This window comes from Vulpes vulpes, chromosome 7 (assembly GCF_048418805.1).
Source record: "Vulpes vulpes isolate BD-2025 chromosome 7, VulVul3, whole genome shotgun sequence".
In the NCBI taxonomy this organism is placed as follows: domain Eukaryota; kingdom Metazoa; phylum Chordata; class Mammalia; order Carnivora; family Canidae; genus Vulpes; species Vulpes vulpes.
Genome location: NC_132786.1, coordinates 30,854,754 through 30,881,779, shown reverse-complemented (window position 1 = coordinate 30,881,779; position 27,026 = coordinate 30,854,754). Strand labels below are relative to the sequence as shown.

General features: G+C 35.9%; 1 protein-coding gene across 1 annotated transcript in view; it reads left to right on the top strand.

Annotated features, from left to right (window-relative positions):
- ADAM9 (ADAM metallopeptidase domain 9) overlaps window positions 1-27,026 on the top strand; it is a 127,721-nt gene that overhangs the window by 46,548 nt on the left and 54,147 nt on the right. Inside the window, exons 12-14 of the mRNA XM_025993635.2 lie at window positions 14,823-14,994; window positions 22,598-22,690; window positions 23,988-24,183. Coding sequence (XP_025849420.2) covers window positions 14,823-14,994; window positions 22,598-22,690; window positions 23,988-24,183 — 461 coding nt within the window. The remainder of the gene's footprint in view (window positions 1-14,822; window positions 14,995-22,597; window positions 22,691-23,987; window positions 24,184-27,026) is intronic.

Sequence of the window (27,026 nt, the reverse complement as noted above, 5' to 3'; positions counted from 1 at the left end):
GTGCTACACACTTATATTCTTTTAAATTTTAACTTATATAATCATATCTGGCAGTAATGATAGTTGTGTTTCTACCTAATAAATCCTTATATCTTTTATTTATTTATATTACCTGACTGTACTGGCTAAGACCTCCTGTACAATATTCAAGTAGATGTGGTGGTAATGTGCATCTTTGTCTTACTTTTTTTTTTTTTTAACAAAGAAAAGTTAACATATAATGTTATATTAATTTCACACTGTACAACATAGTGACTTAACAATTCTATACATTATAGTATGCTCACCACAAATATAGTTACCATATGTCACCTACATTGGTATTAAAAGGAAAGCTTTCAGCATTTTACAATTAAATATGATGTTTGCTAAAGATTTTGCAGATACTCTTCTTTTTCTTTTCTTTTGCAAGTTTTTATTTAAATTCCAGTTGGATAACATACAGTGTAATATTAGTTTCAGGTGTAGAATTTATTCATCACTTACATACAACATCCAGTGCTCATCACAAGTGCCCTACTTAATATTCATCACCCATTTAACCCATCCCCTCCAGTAACCCTCAGTTCTCTACAGTTCAGAGTCTTTTTTCTGGTTTACCCCTCTCTTTTTATCCCCTATGTTCATTTGTTTTGTTTCTTAAATTCCACATATGAGAGAAATCATATGGTATTTGTCTTTCTCTGAATGACTTATTTTGCTTAGTAATACCCTCTAGCTCCATCTATGTTGTTGCAAATGGCAAGATTTCATTCTTTTTTATGGCTGAGTAATATTCCATTGTCTATATGCCACATCTTTATCCATTCATCAGTTGATGGGCATTTGGGATCTTTCCATAATTTGGTTATTGTTTTATACTGCTATAAACAATGAGGCACATGTATCCCTTTGAATCAGTAGTTTTGTATCATTTGGGTAAATACCCAAGTAGTGTAATTGCTGGATCATAGGGTAGTTCTATTTTTAACTTTCTGAGGAACCTCTGTACTGTTTTTCAGAGTGACTGTACCAGTTTACATTCCCACCAAGAGTGTAATTCTTTCTCTGCAGCAGATACTCTTAATGGGTTAAGGACCGTCTTTCTCCATCAAATTGTCTTTGTTTGTTTGTCAGATATATGTTAACTGTATTTGTGTGGGTTTATGTCTGGACTTGATTCTCTTCCATTGATCCATTTGTCTGTTCTTTTGCCAATACCATGCTGTCTTGATTTACTGTAGCTTGATGATAAATCTGAAAGTCAGATACTTTCACTTTTTAAATTTTGTTCTCTTTCAGTATTGTGTTGGTTATTATGAGTCTTTAGTCTCCCCATATAAACTTTAGGTCACTTTGTTTATACTCAAAAAATAACTGGCTGGGTTAATTTTAATTGGGATTGCATTAAATCTATAGATTAAATTGGGAAGAATGGACATCTTTATGGTATTTAGTTTTCCTATCCTTGAACATGGAATATCTCTCCATTTATTTAGGTCATTTTTGATATTTTTTTCATCAGAGTTTTGAAGTTGTTCCTCTCTAGATCTTGTATATATTTTGTTAGATTTATGCCTAAGTATTTTTGTTTTGTGTTGGTTTTGCTAATGTAAATGATACTGCGTTTTTAATTTCATATTCTAATTGTTGCTGGTATATAAGAAAGCAGCTGACTTATAATCTTCTTTTCTATAAAAGAAGATTTCATCGCTTTAGTTTGCTTTAATCGCTTATTGCAGAAATTTTTCTTGTTGATTCTTTTGGATTTTTTTACATAGATGACTATAATCATTTGTGAACAGTTTTATTTTTGCTCAATCTGTATGTCTCTATTTCCTTTTTATTGATTAGACTGTCAATCTTGTCTGATATTAATTTGGCTTCACCAGATTTTTTTTTCATGTCAAAAGTATATTTTTTCTATCCTTTCACTTTGAACTTTTCTTTATCCTTATATTTTAGATATATGATTAAAACAACATATGTTTAGGTTTTATTTTTAAATCCAGCTTGGCAGTATTTATCTCTTAATTGTATCATTTAATTTGCTTATGTTTAATGTAATTAGTAATATACTGTATTTATTTAAACATAGATGTAATTGATTGTAAGATACATCATTATTAACATACCACTAAGAAGGAAAAATGGTGTCAGTTAAATTAATACTTTGTTAGATGAACCTTAATTTCAGAGTATTTTAAATATGTGAGGAATGTGTTTCAGAATTAATGAGATGCAGTATTTGGGTTTAAATCTAACATCCTGTGTGTTTTTTTTTGTCTCACTTCTATTATGTTCTTTAAAAAAAAATGTATTTATTTTGGGTTACTAGTGTGTTTTCAATATTCATTATTTTGCCTCTATTAGGATGGAAGTTATATAATCTTTGATTTTTTGGGGGGAGAGTTACTCTAAAAATTATAACATGTCTCCTTAATTTATCATGTTTAATATTAAATCATATCCTTCCTTACATAATTCAAGGACTTTAGAACAGTTTAACTTTATTTATCTACTTCCTGACATATATATGGCTATGTGTTAGGAATGTATTATTATCTCTGCTTAACAAACATTGTTCATTCCTGTTTGTTTAGATTTACTTACATAGTTATCACTTCCATTACTCTTTGGTTCTCTTGCACCTCTGATCTTTAAGTAGGTATTATTTTTTAATTATCTTGAAAAACGCTTTTTGAATTGCTTTTACTGTATGTCTGATAGTAGTTTGTCTCTTAGCCCTTCCACCCACAACAAGGGCATCTTTATTTCTCTTTTATTCTGCTTTTTAAAAACATTTATTTATTTAAATTCAATTTAGTTAACATGTAGTATATTATTAGTTTCAGGGATAGAATTTAGTGATTCATTAGTTGCATATACACCCAAGTGCTCATTATATCAAGTGTCCTCCTGAATGCCCATCACCCAGTTATCCCGTCCCTTTTACCAGTTCTCTTTTAGTGACTCTCAGTTTGTTTTCTGTACTTAGGAGTCTCTTATGGTTTGTCTCCCTCTCTGATTTCATCTTATTTTACTTTTTCCTCCCTTCCCCTATAACCCTCTGTTTTGTTTCTTAATTTCCACATATGATTGAAATCATAGAATTGTCTTTGATTAATTTCTTTTGCTTAGCATAATATCCTCTAGTTCCATATGCATTGTTGCAAATGCAAGATTTCATTCTTTTTTATGGTTGAGTAATATTCCATTGTATATATACCACTCTTCTTTATCCATTCATCAGTTGATGGACATCTGAACTCTTTCCATAGTTTGGCTCTTGTGGACATTGCTGCTAATAAACATTGGGGTTCATGTGCCCCTTTGAATCACTATGTTTGTATCCTTTGGATAAATACCCAGTAGTACAATTGCTGGACTATAGGGTAGCTCTATTCTTCACTTTTTGAGGAACTTCCATACTGTTTTCTAGAGTGGCCGCACCAGTTTACATTCCCACCAGCAGTGTAAGAGGGTTCCTCTATCACACTATCCTTGCCAACGTCTGTTGTTCCCTGTTTTAATTTTATCCATTCTGGCTGGTGTGAGGTGGTATCTCATTGTGGTTTTGATTTTCTAGTTCCCTGATGCTGAGTGAGGTTGAGCATTATTTCATGTGTCTGTTGGCCATTTGTATGTCTTCTTTGGAGAAATGTCTGTTCATGTCTTCTGCCCATTTCTTGATTGGATTATTTGTTTTTTGGGTGTTGAGTTTGATAAGTTCATTATAGATTTTGGATACCAGCCCTTTATCTGATGAGACATTTGCAAGTATCTTCTCCCATTCTTTTTTTTTTTTTTCTTCTCCCATTCTGAAGGTTGCCTTTTAGTTTTGTTGACTGTTTCCTTTGCTGTGCAGAGCTTTTTATCTTGAAGCCTAAATAGTTCATTTTTGCTTTTGTTTCTCTTGCCTGTGGTGATGTGTGTAGTAAGAAGTTGCTGTGGCTGAGGTCAAAGAATTTCCCCTAGGATTTTGATGGTTTCCTGTCTCACATTAAGATCTTTAATCCACTTTGAATTTATTTTTTTGGATTGTGTAAGAAAGTAGTCCAGTTTCATTCTTCGGCATGCTGCTTCAGGTTTCCCAACACCGTTTTTTGAAGAGACTGTCCTTTTTCCATTGGTTGTTCTTTCCTGCTTTGTTGTAGTTTAGTTGATCATAGATGTGAGGGTCCATTTCTGGGTTCTGTATTCTGTTCCATGATTAATGTGTTTGTTGTGCCAATACCTTACTGTCTTGAATATTATAGCTTTGTAATACTGCTTGATGTCCAGAATTGTGATGCCTCCAGTTTTGGTTTTCTTTTTCAACATTACTTTGGTTACTCAGGGTTATTTTCTGGTTCTATACAAATTTTAGAATTGTTTGTTCCAGCTCTGGAAAAATGCTGATGGTATTTTGATAAGGACTGTGTTGAATATGTGGATTGCTTTCAGTAGTATAGACATTTTTATAAAGATTTTTATTTATCTATTCATGAGAGACAGAGACACAGGCAGAGGGGTTTGAGGCTCGATCCCAGGATCACGACCTGAGCTGAATGCAGATGCTCAATCACTGAGCCACCTATCCAGATGCCCCCATAGTATAGACATTTTAACAGCATTTGTTCTTCCAATCCATGAACATGGAATGTTTTTCCATTTCTTTGTGTCTTCCTCAATTTCTTTCATAAGTGTTCTACAGTTTTCGGAACACAGATCTTTTATTTTGGTTAGGTTTATTCCGAGGTATCTTATGGAGTAAATAAGATCGATTCCTTGATTTCACTTTCTGTTGCTTCATTATTGGTGGATAGAACTACAAGAGACTTCCTGTGTAGGCTATATATCCTGCAACTTTGCTAAGTTCCTGTATCAGTTGTAGCAATTTTTTGGTGGAATCATTCAGGTTTTCTATATAGAATATGGTGTCATATGCTAAGAGTGAAAGTTTGACTTCTTGATGATTTGGATGCCTTTCGTTCTTTTTGTTGTCTGAGTGCTGAGGCTAGGACTTCCAGTACTATGTTAAACAGTGGTGGTGAGAATGGACATCCCTATGTTGTTCTTGACCTTAGGAGAAATGCTCTCAGTTTTTCTCCAAAGAGGATGATATTAGCTGTGTGTCTTTCATATATGGCCTTTATTGCTATTGAGGTATGTTTCCTCTATCCCTACTTTGTTGAGGGTTTTTATCAAGAAGGTTGCAGTATTTTGTCAAATGTTCTTTCTGCATCAATTGAGAGGATCATATAATACTTGTCCTTTTTTTATTAATGTGGCATATCACATTGATTTGTGGATATTGAACCACCTTTGCAGTCCAGGAATAAATCACACTTGATCATGGTGAATAATTCTTTTGATATACTGTCAGATCCTATTAGCTCGTATCTTGGTGAGAATTTTTACATCCCTGTTCATTAGGGATATTGATCTGTTATTTTTCTTTTCAGTGTGGTCTTTGATTTTTGGGATCAAGGTAATGCTGGCCTCATAGGATGAGTTTGGAAGTTTTCTTTCCATCTTTTTTGGAACAGTTTCAGAAGAATGGGTATTAATTCTTCTTTAAATGTTTGGTAGAATTCGCCTGGGAAGCCATCTGGCCCTGGACTCTTGTTTATTGGGAGATTTTTGTTTACTGATTTAATTTCTTTGCTTGTTATGGGTCTGTTCAGGTTTTCTATTTCTTGTTTCAGTTTTGGTAGTTGATATGTTTCTAGAAATTTATCCATTTCTTCCAGGTTGCCTGTTTTGTTGGCATGTAATTGCTGATAATATTCTCTTATAATTGCTGTGGTGTTGATTGTGATCTCTCTTCTTCATTCATGATATTATTTATTTGGGTCCTTTCTCTTTTCTTTTTTTTTTTTAAAGATTTTATTTATTTATTCATGAGAGAGGGAGAGAGAGAGAGAGAGAGGCAGAGACACAGGCAGAGGGAGAAGCAGGCTCCATGCAGGGAGCCTGACATGGGACTGGATCCTGGGTCCCCAGGATCAGGCTCTGGACTGCAGGCGGCACTAAACCGCTGCACCACCAGGGCTGCCCCTCCTTTCTCTTTTCTTTTTGATAAATCTGGTTAGGGGTTTATCCATTTCGTTAATTTTTTCAAAGAACCAACTCCTAGTTTCATTGATCTCTTCTGTGGTTTTTTGATTTATATATCATTGATTCTGCTGTAATCTTTATTATTTCCCTTGTCCTGTTTGTTTTAGGCTTTATTTGCTGTTCTTTTTTCAGCTCCTTTAGGTGTAAGGTTAGATTGTGTATTTGAGACTTTTCTTTCTTCCTGAGGAAGCCCTGCATTACTATATGCTTCCCTCATAGGACCACCTTTGCTGCATCTCAAAGATTTTGAACAGTTGTATTTTCATAATCATTTGCTTCCATGCATTTTATAAATTCTTCTTTAATTTTCTGGTTGGCTCATTCGTTTTTTAGTAGAATGTTCTTTAATCTCCATGTGTTTATGTAGTTCTTCCAAATTTTTCTTGTGGTTGACTTCAGGTTTCATAGCTTTGTGGTCTGAAAATATGCATGGTATGATCTCAATCCTTTTGTACCTGTTGAGGCCTGATTTATGACCCAGTATGTGATCTGTTCTTGAAAATGTTCCATGTGCACTCAAAAAGATTGTGGTTTTAGGATGAAGTGCTCTGAAAAAATCTGTTAGGTTCATCTGGTTCAGTGAGTTATTTAAAGCCCTTGTTTTCAATTGTTGATCTTCTGGTTAGATGATCTGTCCATTGCTGTGAGTGGGATATTAAAGTCTCCCTTGATAATGTATTATTATCAATGGGATTCATAAGTTTGTTATTAATTGATTTATATATTTGGCTGCTCCCAATTTGGGGGCATAGATATTTACAGTTGTTAGATCTTCTTGTTGGATAGACCCCTTTATTATGATATAGTGACCTTCTTCATCTCTTATTACAGTCTTTGGCTTAAAATCTAGTTCGTCTGATATAATTATGGCTATTCCAGCATTCTTTGATGTCATTAGCATGATAAGTGGTTCCCCACCCCCTCACTTCCAATCTGGAGGTGTCTGGATTTAGAATGAGTCTCTTGTAAGCAGCTTATTGCTGGTTTGTTTTGTTTTGTTTTGTTTTGTTTTGTTTTGTTTTTAATCCATTCTGAAACCCTGTTTTGATTGGAACATTTAGTTCATTTGTATTTAGAGCAATTATTGAAAGATAAGAACTTAGTGACATTGTATTGTCACTGTAATGTCACTGTTCCAGTAGTGGAACAGTGTTCCTATTCCTTTCTGTTCTTTGTTACTTTTGGTCTTTCTCCACTCAGAGAGTCCCTTTTAATATTTCTTGCAGGTCTGGTTTAGTGTACATGAATTCCTTTAGCTTTTGTTTGTCTTGGAAACTCTTTATCTCCTTCCATTCTGAATGACAGCCTTACTAGGTAGAGTATTCTTGGCTGCGTATTTTTTCCCATTTTTCACGTTGAATATATCATTCCAGTCCTTCCTGGCCTGCCAGGTCTCTATGGACAGGTCTGCTGCAAGCTTTATGTTTCTACCCTTTTAGGTTAAGGACCTTTTCTCCTGAGCTGCTTTAAAGTTTTCTTTTTTCTTTGTAATTTTCAAGTTTGAGTATAATATGTTGAGGTATTGACCTATTTGTTGATTTTGAGGGGAGTTCTCTGTGCCTTTTGGACTTGAATACCTGGTTTCCTTCCCCAGATTAGTGAAATTCTCGAGTATAATTTGTTCAAATAAACCTTTTGTTCTCTTTCCTTGCTCTTCTATGGGACTCCTATAAATGGATATTATTTCACTTTATGGAATTGCTGAGTTCCCTAAGTCTGCCTTTGTGATCTAATAGTTTTCTTTCCCTTTTTTTTTTCAGCCTTAGTATTTTCCATAATTTCTTATCTTTTATATCACTGGTTTGCTCTTGTGATTTATTCATTCTTGTTTTCATGGACTCCAATTGGGACTGCATCTGGTTAAGGCATTTTTAATTTTGGCCTGACTATATTTTAGTTCTTTTATCTCTATAATAAGAGATTCTCTAGTGTCTTGTATGCTTTTTTCAAACCCAGCTAGTTTCTTTATAATTGTTGTTTTAAGTTCTAGTCCAGATATCTTACTTATATCTGTATAGATTAAATCCCTGGCTGTGCATACTATCTTCTGTTCTTTCTTTTGGGGTAAATTTCTGGATCTCATAATTTTGTCCAGAGAAGAAAAGAAGAAAGAAAAAGAAAATAAGCCCCCCCAAAAAACAACAACAGTAACAACAACAATAATAAAAAACTTCAGTAAGTGTTACTAGTGTATGCTGTGTACATAGTACTATTACATTTTGGCTGTTCTTTCCCACTGGTCTATCCTCTACAGAGTTTCTCCTTGCTTGTAATGGGGAGTGTTTGGATCTTTAACTAGATATGCTTTGATTTGTTTAAGATAAACCTGGAAAAGAAAAGAAAGGAAAAAAGGAAAAGCTTGATCCAAGACAATTGAGAGAAGGAAAAGGAACAAAAATTCAGAGAAAGAAAAAAACACTATAAGTCTGATTCTAAAGAATGAGAAAGAAGTTAAAAGAGGAAAAAGAAAGAAAAAGGAAAGAAAAAAGCCTGATTTAAAAAATAAGAGAATGAAAGCAAACCAGCGAATGAGCAAATAATTACGTCTGATACTAAAAAAAGATTAAGAGAAAAAAAGGGAAAAATATAAAATGAAAGATAAAAACATAAGATTAAGTAGAAAAAGAAAAAAATTTGAAAATTTAAGGGAAAAATAAAAAGCAAGATTGTTCCTGTTTCCACCAGAATCTTGGACATTTTGAAGCACTCTTTAATCAGGAAACTTGGTACATGTGGGGTACCTGTGTTGGTCTTCTGAGGGAGAGGCCTGCTGGGCTGGCTCACAAGCTGACGTCCTTGTAAAGATGCCTCTGCCAAGCACAGTGGGGCCAGGATTTAGTGGAGGGGACTCCAACCTCCACTGGAGGTGCTGGATTTCTCTCTGAAGTCCAACTGGGATGGTGGGCAGGAGTTGGGAGGAGTGGTGGAGGGAGAAGAATATCATATCACCTCCCCCTCTTGGCCCCAGGGATGGGGACCGTGGCCACTGTTGTTCAGGAGACAATCTCAGAAAAGTGGACAATCTCCTGTGTCCTGGGTTTTCTTTAGTTCCCTGCCTTTAACCCTCGCTGATAGCACCCCCGGCGCCACAGATCCTCCTGTGTTTTATCTCTGACGGGTGGTTTGGACTCAAAACTCCAAGTTTTAAAGGGCCTGGAGAGGTGTGGACTCAGTCCCCGTCCCCACCCCCTGGCCTCATGGTTCGCCCACAGTGTCCTGCCCTGCCCCAGAAAAGCAGCTGCAGAGTGCATGCATGGAGGGTAGATTCACTGTGATGCACAGTGAAAAGCTGCAACCAGGTTATCTGCCATCTGCAAGAGACTCAGTCCCTTGCTCTGATCTGGTCGAGAAAAGCAGTTACACAGAGGCTTAAATCTACTGTGGCAGACAGCAGAAAGCTGCTGCGAGGTTATCTGCCCTCTGCACACACAGCTAGTGAGTGGTGCTAGCTGACCTTGTCCTTGGAGAGGGAAAATATGCTCTCCCACATGTCCTCCGGGAAGGACCGCGGTCTCTTCCAGTGCGACCCAGGGGATCTCTCCACTGTGGTTTTTTGTATGACCCCTACCGGCTGGGTTCCCTCCTGCTCTCTCCCTTGCCCTGACTTTGCTCCCCTCAACGGGTTCCCTCCCTTCCCCAGCCCCATGGCTTTCTGCTTCCCCAATTCACAGCTCAGAACCTCATGTTTGCCATGTTCTCTCCCTCCAACTGTGCAGATCGTTTCCTTAATCCTCAGATTGTATTCCTAGTTGTTCAGAATAGTTGGATGTTGATCTAGCTGTGTTCAGGGATGCGGCAAGCTCAGAGCCCCTTACTACTCCACTATCTTAACTCCTCCCTCCTCTCTTCAATCTTGAGGACATTTTTGTTGAATATAGAATTCTAGATTATCAGTTCTTTTCTCTCAGCATATTGGTATTATTCCATTTTGTTTTGGGGTCCATGTTCCTGCTGATGTCAGCTATCACTAAAATGTTATTCTATTGAAGTGGATTTATCTACTTATTCTTCACTATTTTCATAGTTTTAATTTCTTAGATTTTTCTTTAAGGGTGTTGTGTGTGTGTGAGTGTGTGTGTGTGTTTATTGAAGTTGTGGAAAGAAAACAGCATGCACACACACTGATATACTCATTTAGGGTGTTGTTTTTTGAGTTTTAAAGTTTGAGATTTGATATTCTTCATAAATTGTGTTAAATTCTCAGCCATTATGTTTTCAGATGCTGCTTCTTTACATATGGTTTCTGTGCACAGTGTTTCTGCATATTTGCTATTCTTCTTCTGTGATTCTAGGTAACTATCTAAGACCTCACAACATCCAGCCTCCTACCTTTTCTCTTCTGGGTAATTTCTTCTTATATCTTCCAGTTCACAGACCCTGTCTTTATCTGTATTTAGTCTGTTGTTAAACCTATCCATTGAATTCTTAATTTTGCTTATGTTTCATTTCCCGAATTTCTATCTGGTTCTTTTTTCATACCTGCTATATGACTATGGTGGATTTTAGTTCCCTGCTAAAATTTTCAAGCTTGTTGTTTTATCTCTCTGACCATAGTAAGCAGGATTTTTTTGGTTATTATTTGATAATTCTAGTGTCTAGTGGTTTTATTGGATTGTATCTTTTTTTATCATAGTTTATTTATTTTTGAGTGGCTTTTGGCATTTTGGGTCTTCATCTTACATTTTGGCAATATGTTGGTCAATGTATTTGAACAATTTTTGGTAAGAATAACTTGAGAAGAAGGATTATGTTATTTTTTGGTGGTTTTAAATCTTTTTTCAAGGATAGATTTCCTACTTTTACTTCATATGCTAAATATTAATTGAATATTCATTATAAATTAGGCCCTTTTTTAGATGCAGTTGGTAGAGACATTTGATTTTTTTTCCCAGATAACTTAATCATTTGGAGGCCATTCTGGTTAAAAAGTGGATAATCTAGCTTTGTCATATGATTTTTGTTAGTATTAAGGTATTTGGTGGGGGCTGGTAGTATTTTTCTCACATACCCCTCTTAGATTCCTGAAAGTGTGAGGTGCTCCTCCTGGGAGGTATGTTTCTGGAGAAATGGCTTTCTTAACCATGCTTCACAATGCCAGCTGGTTCAGAAAGCCTTTATAATCAAGGCACTCTATTTTTAAATATATATATAATTAATTTATTTAGAGAGAGTGTGCAACAGTGCCAGTGAGCAGGGGGACAGACAGAGGGATAGAAAGGGAGAATCTCAGGCAGATTCTGTACTGTGCATGGTGACTGATGCAGGGCTCAATCTCACAAAACCCAAGAATTGGATGCTCAACTGATAAGCCACCCAGGTGCCCCAGGGCACTCTTTTAAAATATTCTAATTAATTACCACCATGTAGAGCTCTCTGTTAGGACATCCTACTCCTTGGCTGTGGGGATTAGGGTGGTAACAGTAGAACTGCATTCTGATTATTTCCATTTTTTTTTTTTAAGATTTTATTCATTTATTCATGAGAGATACAGAGAGAGGGAGAGAGAGGCAGAGACACAGGGAGAGGGAGAAGCAGGCTCCATGCAGGGAGCCCAATGTGGGACTCCATCCAGGGACTCCAGGATCACGCCCTGGGCCAAAGGCAGTGCGAAACCGCTGAGCCACCCAGGCTGCCCCTGTTCTGATTATTTCCAGACTACTCAGATAAGGAATGTTTTAAATGACAGTTGCTTTTTTTTTTTTTTTTTTTGGTCATATTCTAGCACACTGTTTTCATCACTGTCAGTCATATCTATCCCCTTTTGATGCAGTTTTGGAAAACTTACTTAGGTGTGGGAAAAGAGATGAGGAGATGCTTAAATTAATATCCTAGCACCCAGAGGTGATATGTAAAGCATGAGAATATGCTGTTCAAGCCCATTAGGAGAAAGATCATCCTTATTACTGTAGGTGTCATCCAGGGATGACTAGGGGAAAAATATCTACATTGTACTCCCCAGAGCCTTACTGAAGAGCAATATGGGGATGTTTGTTACTATTGCCATCAGGTAAAAAGCACCAGAAATACTTAAGATTCTGTTAGTGCTTTTCAGTATTATAGTCCCATTGTGGTGAAACAGATTTTTTTATGGATTGCTTTAGAATCAAACATTTTAGATATTGTATCTTTGAGAAAATGTATCCTAATTACTAACTAGGAAACTTAAAAAAAAATAACCTGTTTAGAAGTGGTAGACTTTTTGTAGATTAGAATTAAGGACTCAAGTATAGAAATAATACATGTGTCTGCACAATTTCTGTGGCTATTGGCTGAATAATGTATTCTTACAGAAAACATTATTGCATGTGTACTACATGGCAGCCAAGATACTTACCCTATTTAGATCAACAATAGAAAATAAAAAGTAGTAGCAAACCTCTGTTTAAATTGAAGTCTTTTACCCTTCCCAATAAGTCAGTAAATTAAAAAAAATTGAAATCTCCTTTGTTTATCAGATAATTACTAGATACTCTGACTCTGACATTTTCTCCCAATGTCTGTTAGACTCAAACTTCCATTATCTCTCCTAGACCCACAGTCTTCTCCATGCCAGTTAATTGTAATTCCTTCTTGTAGCTCAGGACAAAAACTATTGGAGGAGTCTTCCTTGACTTTTCTTTTTTTTATTCACATTCTTCATCTTAAAGGCTGTTCCTTTAAAGCATGTAAATAATCCAAACCCTTTTACTGTTTCAACTGCTGTCAGTTCATCATCATCATTTGAGTGGATTTCCCCTTGTATGTTCTCCTTGCTTAAAATAGCAACCATGGTGATCCTATTAAAGCGCAAGTCAAATCATGTTACTCTGGCTCATCACTTTCCATTGTATCATCTCCTCACATTCCTCATTTCACTCAGTTAAAAGTCAGTCTTACAATGGCCTATTCTCACCTTTCTGACTGCATCTCTCATTACTCATTCCTTCACTGACTCACTCCACTCCAACCCCACTAGCTTCCTGATTGTTCCCTGCACATGCCAGCCAGGCTTTCACACTTGCTTTTCCTTCCCAGTGTGATGTTCTTTTCCCAGATATCCAGTTCTGATTTGATTGTCACAGTGTTTGAAGTGCCTGTCCTGTTATTGCTTCCTCCCCCCACCTGGGTCATCTGCTTCACCTTCTTACTTTTTTTCCCCCATGGCACTCATCATCTTCTGTATACTTATTGAGTTTACTTACTATGTGTATAGTTTGTCTCATTCACTAGAATGCCATCTTTACAGGGATGAGGATTTTTGTCTGTTTTGTTCACTATTTTATCCCTTGCACAAAAGAAGAGTACCTTGCGCATAGTAATGTTCAACAAATACTTGAATGAATGGCATAGTACAAAAGTACTCCTTCTCACAATATCATTAATAGAGAGTAGTGAGAAAAGAATACAGAAAAGAAGCCTTTTTTGTAATTGTCAGTAGGCTTGTGGTAGATATTTTCTTTCTATGTGAGTCAAAATATTGCCTTTGCTCATTTTTGTTTTTTGTTTTGATATAGACAATTGACCTTTCTTTGTCTGCTGGTCAATCTGTTAAAATCCTTCAAAACCCCACATTCAAAGACTTTTTTTTTTTTTGTCAGATAGTAGTCAATGGTACTAAAAAGTCTAGGCAGACTGCTTTCCATTCCCAAGAGCCAAGAGTCAGGACTATTTACTTCTCTGGAGAGTTTGGATCAGTTAGCAAAGAAGGTTGTAATATGTAAATCCAGAACACAAAGTCTCATAGGAAGGATCTGTTTCTTAGATTCCTTGGGTGTACAAAAGACCCAACATAGACAAGGATGCCTCCTCAATAACTATAATGCAACACAGTTTTCATTTCCGCTGCTACTCTTGGCACCACTGTTCAAGCTGATGAAAGAGATTCTTTCAAGGCACCAAATACCCATGATAAAATTTTAATGGGACTTGGATTTCTCAAAGATCCTTGGTGTGTATATGTGGATGTATTTCTCTATGGTCTTCAAAAGTAAAAATAGGCAATGGGACTATCTGAATGTATTTTAGAGTTACTGAGTAAACTGATAACTAAAAGAACCCAACAACATGTAGAACAAATCAAAATTGCATTTGTATAGATCTCACATGGGTAGTTCAAGGTGGACAGTTTCTAGAAGCCCATCTAGCCTTCAGAGTATTAACCATGGTTCTCAGGAATTATTATAAAGCATTTAAACCTCAAACTGTAGCTGAAATTTTACACTGTGAGTTTTGGTTATTGTGCATCCTCACTGGAATCCCCATTCACATTATTTTCACATAGCTCCCTGTGATAGTGAGGGGAACATAAGAATGTTATCCTGTAGAGTGAGAGAAGATTGGGGAAACATATAGCTAGTTTCAAATATATGAGGAACTTTTATTATAGAAGGTAAATAAAGCAATTTTGGATAGGACTAGATAATTTCTAAGGTGCATTCTTATGATTTTATTTATTAATGTAATTGGTATGTTTGGAAGATATTTTCATGGGGGTATAATATAACCAAATATATATAACCAATATATATAATCAATTATAATACATTATAAGCAAATAATTTATATCATTTAAAGCTATGTAGTAATTGAAATAATGTACTATATTTATTAGAAGTAGATATTAATTCTCATTTCTCTCTATTTTTGGTAGTTTATTTTCTGCCATTTTAAATATTCACTTCTTGTTGGTTGAGGACATGACTTAAAATTCCAAAATGAATAATCACTATGACATAAGATCTTTTTCTTAATGTTTATTATAGAGGTTCCAGAAACTTTAGCAGTTGCAGTGCAGAGGACTTTGAGAAGTTAACTTTAAATAAAGGAGGAAACTGCCTTCTTAATATTCCAAAGCCTGATGAAGCCTATAGTGCTCCTTTCTGTGGTAATAAATTGGTGGATCCTGGGGAAGAGTGTGACTGTGGTACTCCAAAGGTCAGTTTAATTTTTGATTTTTGCTTTGTGAAATTACCTCAGGATTTGAAAAAAAAAAAAAATAGAATAGCTTGCTTTGGGCAACTGGCATAGGAGTTAGCGAAACTTAGTGGCAAATGAGGATTGGTATTTTGCTTGTGGGGATATATTCCTGGGATTGGTCATCTCTTCCTTCCCAGAACATAACTAATGGTGTCATCTGTTTTGATGTCAAGGAAGACACCATGTTTATTCTTCTGTATTTTACTACCTTCTCCTATTTCTGTTATGATTATTAGGTCATTTATTTACTTTAAAAACGAATCAGTTTTTCATTTGGCTCTTTATTTGTAAGCTTTCATAGTTCTGTCACTACCATTGCAGAAATATTTATTCAGTTGGACTCATTTTAATAATAAATTGAAGCTGATCCATTTTCCAGAGCCTTCAGTAACAAAATTCTTGCTACGTAAATTAGCATTCCCCCTTTATTAACTTTCAGTGTTGTGCGTACTGACCTCTGGCTCATTAAACCTGTTATGCATACTTAGTGCCATAAGCCCATACCCATTTTTATTAGTATTGTCCTATACCTTAGCCATTCTCCTCTCAAAGTGGCCTATGTAAAAGTCCTTTCCTTCTTGGCCTTGTGTTAAATTTTGAAGAAATTTGTTGAGTTGTGTGTAAGCTTTACCATATTCTTAATGTTTTCCACAAGTACTACTTCCATATCTGACCCTGTCTGGTCAGATGACTTCATGCCCTAGAAAGACAGCATGTATTTTACGATGAACTTGCAACAGGTCTTCCCTGCACTGTTGCTGACTGCCAGGGACTTCTGCTAAATGTTTTACATAGTAAAATCCTCATAATAACCCTAAGAGATTGATATTTTTCATATTCTCATTTCAAAAGAGGAAAATAAGGCCGTAACAAGATTGTGTTTAATGTCTAAAATAATGTACTGTTCAGGTGACCAAGCTCTTCTTTCCAGGTATTCTCAGATCTTTCTTCTTTAAATATTACATATTTTTTTCTTTCTCATAACTGTTCACTTCACTACCAAATTTACTGAAATGGTCTATATTTGTATCTTGAACTTTCACACTATAGAATTGCTCTTCAAAAGAATACCACCAGGACACCTGGGTGGCTCAGTGGTTGAGCGTCTGCCTTGAGCAGGGTGTGGTCCTGGGGTCCTGGGATTGAGTCCCACATCAGGTTCCCCACAGGGAGTCTGCTTCTCTCTCTGCCTGTGTCTCTGCCCCTCTCTTTGTGTCTCTTATGAATGAATAAGTAAAATCTTAAAAAAAAAGGGAGAAAGCAACAAACAGAATACCACCTCCCTCTCAAATACAACAGATTTTTTCTTGGTATGTAAGTTTCAGATAGTAAGTACAAGAAAAATTCCCCTTTCATACTTTTATTTCCTCCATAAACTTTTAAACTTCCTTCTGCATTGGCAATCATTTTTATAAGTTTAGTGTGTTTCTTTTTAGACTTTATACATTTATATACACGTATATAAAATGTATATTTGTAAATAGTTGGGTTTGTTTTAGGATTTTATTTTATTTTTTTGCATATCAGACTTAATATGTTGTGTGCAGAGAGTTTTTTTTTTTTGTTTTATTTTCTATTTATATATTTTGGAGATTTTTCCATATCATTACTTTATATAGACATAATCTTTTAGTCTGCTGATTAGTATTTCCATATAAGGATGTACTAGTATTCCCATATAAGAATATACTATGATTTCTTGAGCCATACTCTCATTAATGGATATTTACTTATTGTAATTAATATTTTCTGTTACAAACAATACATCCTTATACACATCCCATGTATATATATGCAGGAATGCAAGTATTTCTCTAAGATAATTACATACAGGTAGAATTACTGAGTTGAGGAGTATATGATATATGCTTTTAAATTTTATTAGAGGCTATGAAATTTCCTACAAAAAGACTGTGTCAATTTGCACTTCTACCAATAGTGTATTGTGGCATTCGGTGCCCCCTATAGTACAGTCTTTCCAGCAAAGAATAATAAATGCTAGAGATACTGTTTCTTTCTTAAGATATTGTTTCAGTTTTTAATCTTTTCGCATGCTAAATAAACTACGTGCATATTTTTTTTCTGTGAATTACCAGTTTCTATCCCTTATCAGTTTTTCTGTTGGGTTATTCATTCTTTTATTTTTTATGTTTTTTAAATGCTACCCTTTTTAAAAAAAGATTTTATTTATTTACTTGACACACACACAGAGAGAGAGAGAGAGCACAAGCAGGAATGGCAAGTAGAGGGAGAGGGAGAGGGAGAAGCAGACTTCCTGTTGAGCAAGGCACTTGATGTGGGGCTTGATCCCGGGACCCTAGGATCATGACCTGAGCCAAAGGCCGATGCTTAACCAACTGAGCCACCCAGGCATTCTTTTAAATTGATTTTTAGCAGCTAATGTATTGTGGGCAAAGTCCTTTGTTTTGTATATGTTTTAATATTTTTCCTCTATCATTAGCTTACCATTTAGCTTTTAAAAATTAATTAACTTTGTCTTTTAGGGCAGTTTTAGGGTCACAGGAAAGTTGAATGGAAAGTACTGAGAGTTCCCATACCAGCACACACAACCTCCTGTAGTATCCCCATACTGCAGCATAATGGGACATTTGTTACAGTCGGTGACTACATTGACACATCATTATCACCCAAAGTTTACATTAGGGTTCACTCTTTTCTTCCCCCAGTCTATGCTTTTTAATTATAATTTTAATTCATTTCTATTTTGTGTTCTATTAAATTTTTTCCAGTTTACAATTTTTCTTCTCTTTTGATTTCTTTTTCTGTTCACTATTTATTTTTTAAGTTTCTATTTAAATTCCAGTTAATATACATGTAATATTAGTTTCAGGTTTATAATATAGTGATTCAACATTTCCATACATCATCCTGTGCTCATCAAACTAAGCACACTCCTTAATCCCCATCACCTATTTATCCCATCTCCATCTACCTCCCCTCTGGGAACCATCAGTTTGTTATCTACAGTTAAGTCTGTTTCTTGGTTTGCCTTAGGATTCACTCTTGACGTTTAGCTTTTCATAGGATGTATTTTATTATATTGAAATTTGAAATTTAAACGCAGGAAAATTTATCAATTTTTTTTCTTTAGATTTTTCTGAATTTTGTATTTTGACTAGGCTTGTAGTACCTTTATTTCAAGATTGTCATCATAACCCCTTCCATAATTAGCATTTTTATAATTGAAAATTTTTATATTAGCTCTTTGAGGAGGGTCATGTGGAATAAGTTAGGGCATTAATTTTTATCCACTAATGATCAGTTGTTGTAAGACCATTTAAAATTGTACATTTATCATAAATAAAATTCCTGTGTACATAGTTTATTTCCTCCTTCTTTAATCTTTTATGAAGCCATATGTCTTACACAGTGTTTTTGAAAACAGTTTCGCAGCTTTATTGAAGTATAATTGATATACTGTTAAGGAAACCAAACTTGGACTTAGATAATGAAAGACTTTCTTCAGAATAAAGACTATTGTAATAGGAAGAATGCTTTGATCTCAGAATCTGAAAGCATCTCACAATCAAATAAGGAAAGGTTTTTCTTTTAAAGGGTCAGGGTGGGGCTCCCTGGGTGGCTCATGGGCTCCTTGGGTGGTTCAGCGGTTTGGTGCCTGCCTTTGGCCCAGGGCATGATCCTGGAGTCCTGGGATCAGTCCCATATCGGGCTCCCTGCATGGAGCCTGTGTGTCCCTCTGCCTATGTTCCTGTCCCCCCCCCCCCCCCCATGTCTCTCATGAATAAATAAATAAAATCTTAAAAAAAAATAAAAAAATAAAAAAAATAAAAGGTCAGGGTGGGGGCAAGCAGAATCTTTAAGAGGAAGCTGGATAAGCAAGGGGAAATGACCAGTGAGGTCTGATATAAAAGTGTTCTGCTGTGGTCAGCTGATTTCCAGGAGAAGCTGATGGGAACTGGGGAGGTGACAAGCTCCACTTTTTCTATATGGACGAGCAGAGCTCAGGGGCCTGTAGGAGAGGGAGAAGCTTTATTAAAAAAATTTAAAAAGAATAAGAGCAAAGAATAAGAAAAGGACAATTATAAGCACTTGGTCAAAAATAAGCTGCATATATTTAAAGCATACAAGTTGATACATTTTGACACATGTATACTTGTGTGAAACCATCATCAGGATCAAGATAACAAACACATCATTATCCCAAAAAGTTCTTTTTAACTCTTGGTAATCCCTTCTTTCCATCCCTTCTTGTTCTCCAATCCTCAGCCAATCATGGATCTCCTTTCTGGTCATACTTTTCTGTACGTTTCCTAGAATTTCATGTAAATGGAATGACTTTTTTTGTCTAGCTTCATTCCCTCAGCATAATTATTTTGAGATTCATCCATTTTGCTACAGTGTCAGTAGCTCATTCTTTTTTATTGCTATTTATCATTGAGTAGTATGGATATGGTACAGTTGGTTTACCTTTTCATCTGTTCATGTAAATTTGGCTCTTTCCAGTGTTTGGCTATCAACACATAAAGCTGCTGTATGTGAATACTTGCAGTCAAGTCTTCATATGGACTCATGAAAACAAGAGTAAATATCTAGGAGTAAAATGACTGGGTCATATGTTAAGTGGATAACTTTTCAAGAAATTTTCAAACTGTTTTCCAAAGTGTTTGTATCATTTTACATTCACACTGTCAGTGTATGAGAGTTCTAGTTCTTTTACATCCTTGGGAACACTTCATATGGTTGGTCAGTTCAGTTTAGCTATTCTTTTGAAGTGTGTAGTGGTACCTCACTAATGTTTTAATTTGCATTTCCTTAGTGATCAGTGATGTTGAGCATGTTTTCAGGTGCTTATTTGCCATCTGTATATCTTTTTTGATGACATCTCTGTTCGCCTTTTTTCCCTGTTTTGAAAATTGTGTGGTTTTCTTACTGAGTTTTTAGAGTACTTCATATATTCTGGGTCTAATCAGATATGTGATTTGCAGATATTTTCTCCCAGTCTGTAGCTCATCTTTAATTTCGCTCATCTTTAATTTCCTTAACAATCTTTTTTGAAAACTAGAAGCTTTACATTTTAAATAAAGCCCATTTTATCAACTTATGCTTATAGGGGCTATGCATTTTTGATGTTATATCTCAGGATTCTTTATCTAATCTAAGGTTGCAAAGGTTTTCTCCTAGAAGCCTTCTAATTCTAGGGTTTAGTCCATTTAGGACTATGATCCATTTTGACTTAATTCTTTTGTATGGTACAATATTTAAATTAAAGTTCATTTATTTTAAATTTTTTGTTAAAAATAATTATAAACTGATGGGAAGTTGCTTTTTGCAAGTTTTCCAACAGTGCAAAGAGCCCCATGCATTTTCTCCATTTCCCCCAAAGGTGACATCATATGTAGTAGCTGTCATGCAGTATAAAAACCAGGACACTGATGTTGATGCATTAACTAGATCACAGACTTTATTCAGCTTTCACCATTTTTAACCGCATTTGTGTATGTGTGATATGTAATTTTTTCCCATTTATTGATTTTGTAAGAACCACCTCCATTAACACAGAGAACTATTCTATTGTCACACAAAGAAACTCCCTGCTGCTACTTCTTTGTATTTGCACCCACCCTCAACTCTAGCCCTGATTCCTTCCTCTGGCTACTTCTAATCTGTCTTCTATCTGTAATGTTGTCATTTCAATAATGTTATATAAATGGAATCATAAAATAAATACTCTTTTGAGACTGACTTTTTTTCACTAAGTATAATGCCTTTAAGGTCAGTCTGAGTTGTTACATGCATTAACATTTCATTTCTTCTTATGAGTATTGTTCCATTGGATGTATTTTACTGCAGAGAACTTGGAATAATGTTTACCACCAGCCCAGAGGTCCTGCCTGGAGTTTGTTTAACTGTTGTTTGACCATGCAGAGTTTGCTTTATCATTCGCCCATTAGAGGACATTTGAGTTTTTCCCTAACATTTTGCTATTAGAAATAAAGATGCTACGAATTATATTCCATATTTATCATCAAAGAATTAGAGAAAAATATGGTCTTCATGATCAAAGTGTAAAAATTTAGAGAGAAATGTAAATTATAATAAAGAACCAAATAAAGAACTTACAGAACTAAAAAAGTCCAATAAATGGAAAGTTTTACTGGCTAGAATTAATAACAGGCCAATATGGCAGAAAAGAGTCAATGAACATGAAGCTGATCAAAAGAAATAATCCAAACTAAAGAACAAATAGAAATGATTAAAGAAAAATGAACAGAGCATCAGGAACATGTAGGAGATATCAAATAGTTTAACGTAACTGTTCGTGAAATCTCAGGAGACTGAGGATGAAAGAAAAAAAATGACTGAAAACCCCCCTAATTTAGGGATAAACATTGATTTATAATTTCAAAACACCAAGTAAATCTATACCAGAATCATGACAAAGAAAATTTACGTAGGTATACTCTAATCAAAGTGCTGGGAAAAGAGAAAATAATGAAAGAAGCCAATAGAAAACAAGAGAACAAAGATATTAATGGCAGCTGATTTTTCCCTGAAACAATAAGGGGGCAGAAAACAATAGAATGGCATATTTACAGTTCTCAGTGGCAGAAACTGTCAACCTAGAATTCCATAGTAGGACAGATATTCTTCAAAAATTAAAGCTTATTTCCTCGCCACTCCTTCTCCTCCTCCTTCTATCTCCTGTCTTATTCTTTCTCCCTCCTTCTGCTTCCCTCTCAAACAATTCAGACCTGAACATGGAGGAAGTGTCCCTTTATGTGTTAGGTTGTGGGGTTTGGTAGGGGGCAATGAGGAGCCATGGAGGCTTTAAAGTGGAGTGAGAGAAGCCAGGCAAGATAAAAAGAATGTCCACATAAGGTGAAGACGCACCCATTAGGCAAGTCAGACATTGAGCATGAAGGGAAATGTATCTGTGAATCTTTACTTCCCAGTGATGATTAAACTGTTATCACTGAATGTATCCTCCTTCCCCAAATTCCTGTGTTGAAGCCCTCGCCCTGAGGATAGCTGTAGATGTGGCCTCTAAGTAAGTAATTAAGGTTAATGAGGTCAAAAGGATGGGATCTTGATCTGACAGGGTTAGTGTTCTTACGAGAGGAGACCCAGGAGAGCTTGCTTACTCTCTCTCTGTCAGAACATTTGCACCAAAGATGGGCCATGTGAGCACACAGTGAGAAAGCAGCTGTCTGCAAGCTAGGAAGAAAGTCTTAGCCAAAAACCAAATTGACTGGAACTTTGAGTTTGGTCCTCTAGCCTGCAGAACTGAGGTAATATATTTCAGTTGTTGAAACTACCAGTCCATAGTATCTTGTTATGGCAATTCAAGCCAACAAAGATGCATTGTCTGTATGGTTTCCTTCCTTTGAAAGATGTTGACCTTTAAATAGTTGTAGCTGAAGAGTCACTGATACCTTCCGAAGTATAGTAAGTGATTTTCCAGAGAGTAACTGCTAGAGGCTGGTTAGAAAGAAGATTTTAGATCTAGGATAAGACTTTGATTAATGAAAATTGATGACAATGACTTCTTTCTTTATTGACAGTCATTTTCTCTTCACAGGAGTGTGAATCGGACCCTTGTTGTGAAGGAACTACTTGTAAACTTAAATCATCTGCCGAATGTGCATATGGTGACTGCTGTAAAGACTGTTGGGTAAGGAATTCCTCCCTATTTGGAAAAAAGTAGAAAAAGGAAAAACATGTATATATCAAAATTTCTGTTTTCTCATCTATAAGAAATTTTATGAAAAATTTTATGCCACTTGTTTGCAAGTACATTCTTTTATAACAAGTAGTCTTGGGAGACTTTTTTCCTAAGGAGAAACATTTCTTTTTCTTTCTGATTTTAAAAGTAATTTGGGGCAGCTGGATGGCTTGGCTGGTTGGGTGTCTGACTCTTGATCTCAGCTCATGTCTTGATCTCAGGGTCATGAGTTCAAGCCCTGTGTTGGACTCCATGCTAAGCATGGAGTCTACTTTAAAAAAAAATCTATGTTTTTATAAATAATTCAAAAATACCAAAGTATAGAAAGTACACAGTGAAAGATGCTCTATCATTTTACTCTCCTCAGGTAGCCATTGTTGATAATTTGTTAACTTTACGTAATTTTCTATACACATGTGAATGTGTCTATATATGTGTATATATAAGCATGTTAACACAGATATGCTTATTTTACTACCTGCTTTTTTTTTCAATAAGATACCTTAGACTTTATCTATCCATAGAGTTATACATGGTTATATAGTTAGTACTGCTTTGTGTAGCTATACCATCCTTTATTGAGTCAACTAATGATGGATGTTTAGGTTGCTTCTAATTTTTGTTTAGAAGTGGAATTGTTGGAACAGAGTATGTATCTTTAAAATTTTGACACACATTTTTATGTATTTTCCACCAATGTGCCAACCTATACTTCTACTAGCAGTGTAATCATCAAATGCTTGCTGTGCCAACATTAGTTGCTAGCAAGGGTTATAATCCTGGTTAGTCTGATTGGTAAAAAGTGCTTTTTTTTTTTTTTTTAAGATTTTTTTTACTCATTTAAGAGAGTGAGCATGAGCAGGGGGCAGGGGCAGATGGAGAGGGGGAAGCAGATTCCCCACTGAGCAGGGAACCCAATGCAGGACCAGGACCCTGAGATCATAACCTGAGTTGAAGGCAGATGCTTAACCAACTGAGCCACTCAAGTGCCCTAGGTGTAAAGTGCTTTTCAAAATTTAATTTATATTTCTTTGGGTTATCAGTGAGGTTATATTTTTTTCATTTTCCATATTTCATGATTTTTATGAGCTTCCTATTGTTGGCCTTTGTTCATATTTCTATTGGGTTATCTAATCTTTTGTTGTTATTAGAACTTTTTATGGATCTAAATACTATGGCTTCAAATTTGATTAGTTTGTGGAGATTGTCCTGATATTCCTGTTTAATTTGAATCTTATTACCCTAGTTCCTTCCAGGAGGTACTTTGTGCCGAGGAAAAACCAACGAATGTGATGTTCCAGAATATTGCAATGGTTCTTCTCAGTTCTGTCAGCCAGATGTTTTTATTCAGAATGGATATCCTTGCCAGAATAATAAGGCCTATTGTTACAATGGCATGTGCCAATATTATGATGCTCAGTGTCAAGTCATTTTTGGCTCAAGTAAGACATTTTAATTATAATTGATTGCTTTGATTTGATTTGATTTTGTGCTTCAGTTTTTGTTAAAAATGGAAAGAAAACGTTATTGATAAAATTGAAGTTCTCCTGTTCTCTCTCCTGTCTTACCTCCCTACTTCCTTCTTCATGAGCAGTCCTGCTTATGAATTTGGCATGTGCAAATTTAGTTGATAATTTTTGCTTTTACTCTTTCTTTTTATCACCTTTCTATTCTATGTATATAAACAAAATAAATAAATATTTACTTAGTATCATGTTCTAGTTTTAATAATTTCATATGAGTAGTATAGGTATATACATAGGGGTCTGCTATTTTCATTGCTTGCTCAAAATGTTTTTGAGGCATTTGATTACAATATCAGTATCTTAATACATTTAGGTCACAGTACATTAGAGTATTACATTATGTAAATAGAATCCATTCTCATACTGATGGATACTTAGGATGTTTAAAAGTTTTTCCTGTTTTCTCCATTTAAAGTTTTCATTTTTATCAGAGATATATTTAAAAAAATATATTTACATGTAGATTAAAGAGCCAAATTTTTAAATAAGGTTTTATGAAAAAGTGTACTCCTACCTAATAACCCCATCCCTTGGGGCAACCACTTTTCACTTTTTCTAGCTGGTTATTCTGTTACTTGCTTCAGGTCTTTAGATAATCTCTTATTAATGCTTTTTTTGATTTTTCCATTCTAGGTATTAACCACTAATTTCTCACTATGGAAGATGAAAATTTACAATTCTTTCCCTCTTTCAACTTTTGTCAACTCCCATTATATTCTTGATCTTTTTCCATTCTACATCCTTTAATATGGATTAATTATTATGATTTTAGTTAAAGCACTGTGGATTGTTGTGATACTGTGATTTATAATTAGGAAAACATATTTGATCTTCCTCCAATTCTTGGCATCAAGCTTCTAAAACCCTTGGAATTTCCTAAGTGATAAGAGCTATCAAAGTGTCTTCTGTTATGTTAATGAAGTGGTATTTGGAAAGCTCCTAGGTAACCCAAGGATGGGGGCTGGTTGCCCAGGGAATCAACCAGTGTCTTTAGAAGGTTGGAACTTTCAGTTCCCTGACCTTCCCTAGGGAGGGGAGAGGGGTGAGAGATTGAGTTAATCACAAATGGTCTAGGTTTTAATGAACCACACCTATGTAATGAAGCCTCCATTAACAAGCCAAAAGGATAGGGTTCTGAGAGTTTCCAGCTTGGTGAACCAAATAGATATTCTGGGAAAGTGTTGAATTCAGAGAGGGTATGAAATTTTTGAGCCCCTTTCCTCATACCTTGCCCTATGCATCTCTTCCATCTGGCTGTTTCTGAGTTACATCACTTTAGAATAAATCAGTAATGTTGTTAAGTAAAATGTTTCTCTGAGTTCTGTGAGCTACTCTAGCAAATTAACTGAATCCAGGAAGTGAGTTGTAGAAACCTCTGATCTACATATGATCACAAATACATTCATAACAAAAAGGAAGAAATATTCATGACAATTAAAGTCCTAGTTTCTATAACCAGTCCTGTGGTCATAGCTGGTAGTTTTAACAACCTTCCTCATTATCCATTCTGTATATCCTTTGTCTTCAGCAAGCACCACAGTTAGTCTTGGCTTTTTACCTGTGGAGTGACCCAAACCTTCATTCTTAAAGGCTCTGGGCTATCCAGCCTGGATTGGGTTTCTTTAGTTTTCCATTGCCTTTAATCACAGGGGATAGCAATACTAAGAGTCACCCTAAGGGATATCCTGTATTCTACTCATATTCTTCTTTACCTCCCTTGTGCAGTAGTGGTCTAGTTTCCTCATGATAGTCAAGATCGGTAACCCCAGCCAACATAGTAACTCTCTTTTTCGCCTGTTCATTCAGAGGTATGAGTAGTATAAAATGGCTGAGTGGTAGACTTAACTTCTAGTTCAGTAGAATCATTGTTGTGTCTCCTGATGGAAGCAGTCCTCTCTGGAACTAAGAACTCTAGGCTAGCAGGAGCATAAGGTTGTAGGGACAGGAAGCAAAATTTTTGCTAGAGGGCCACTGGGAGAAGTAGTGGTGCCACTTCCACTTATACTTCATGATTCCTGGAGCAATGGGGCTGCATATAACAACTTATCCTTAACTTTTGAAGGGAAATCTAGTTATGTCCCACTCCACGGGCCCCCTGATAATTTGACTGAGGTAGAAGACTCCTGAATTTTTCTCAGCTTTCCTTTCTACCTCTGACATGCAGTTGTCTTACCAATTAGTCCCCAGTATGGCTATGTCTTGCACATTAGGTTCAATTAGAATAATGTCATCAATGTAATGGGCCAGAGTATATCTTGTGGAAGGAAAAGTTGACCAGCATCCCTGCAGACTAAATTTCGATGTAGGGCTGGAGGGTTGCTGTACCTCTGAGAGAGGACAGTGAAGGCATATTGCTGGTCTTGCCAGCTGATAGCAAACTGCTTCTGGTGGTCCTTATTGGCCAGGGTGGAAAAAACAGTATCTGCCAGTTCAGCGGCTGCATACCAGGTACCAGGAGGTACGGTGATTTGTTCAAGCAATAGAACCACAGTAGCTACAGCAGCAATTACACATCCCCTTAGGATAACCCACTGTTGTTGTCTAGGATCTGTCTGTCTTCTGCACAGGCCAATTAGCTTAGACAAACTGGACTATCAGTCGTTGAGGGTGATATTGATCTCTGCAGTGCTTCCTGGATTGTGGTATTTATTGCTTTTGGTTTACTATTTTCCTAGGTAGTGGCAGTTCTCATGGCTTCCACTTGGCCTTTCCTGCCATGGTAGCCCTGACTCCACAGGTCGGGGAGCCAGTGTGGGGAT